We start from the raw sequence: 451 nt of genomic DNA, 5'->3' as shown, positions 1-451 counted from the left end.
TTGGTGTGTGAGGAGAAGCGGCCCTGAAGGCGGCACTCATGGGAGACCTCATATTCGCCCTGCTTGCTCACAATACCCTCCACCTTGTGGCCTCGGTCCTGATAAGATGCAGTTATCTTCGCATTGCAGGTGGAGGGGAGAAAGGTGACCTTCACCGCAGCTCCGCACTGGCTGGGAACGTACTCAAGATCTGCACTGAATTTGCCGTCAGATGTGGCTGTAGGGTTCACAAAAAACGTGTCCTTGGGTCCCTTGTACTTGCACTCCACCTTCCACTTCTGGGCATCACTGTAGCTCTTCGTGAGCATGTCCTTGGCATCCTTGTTGAAGTCCTTGTACAACGTCAGAGACTTGGCTGGAGCAAACATGGTTCTTTGTTAGGCTGTTTTGGTTTTTTAGAAGAAAGCTGGATCGATTAAAACGAAAATCTACATAGTAAGAAAAAAAAAAA

General features: G+C 48.8%; 1 protein-coding gene across 1 annotated transcript; it reads right to left on the bottom strand.

Annotated features, from left to right (window-relative positions):
* Positions 1-2: 2 nt before the first annotated feature.
* On the bottom strand, positions 3-368 carry TM35_001921010 (putative voltage-dependent anion-selective channel; the record flags this gene model as incomplete). Its single annotated transcript, XM_029031991.1, has 1 exon — positions 3-368. A coding segment is annotated over one exon (366 nt), but the record flags the coding sequence as incomplete, so codon positions are not given.
* Between the last annotated feature and the right edge of the window lie 83 nt (positions 369-451).

This window comes from Trypanosoma theileri, assembly GCF_002087225.1.
Source record: "Trypanosoma theileri isolate Edinburgh chromosome Unknown TM35_Tth_192_V1, whole genome shotgun sequence".
In the NCBI taxonomy this organism is placed as follows: Eukaryota; Euglenozoa; class Kinetoplastea; order Trypanosomatida; family Trypanosomatidae; genus Trypanosoma; species Trypanosoma theileri.
This window is presented reverse-complemented; position numbering and strand designations above follow the sequence as displayed.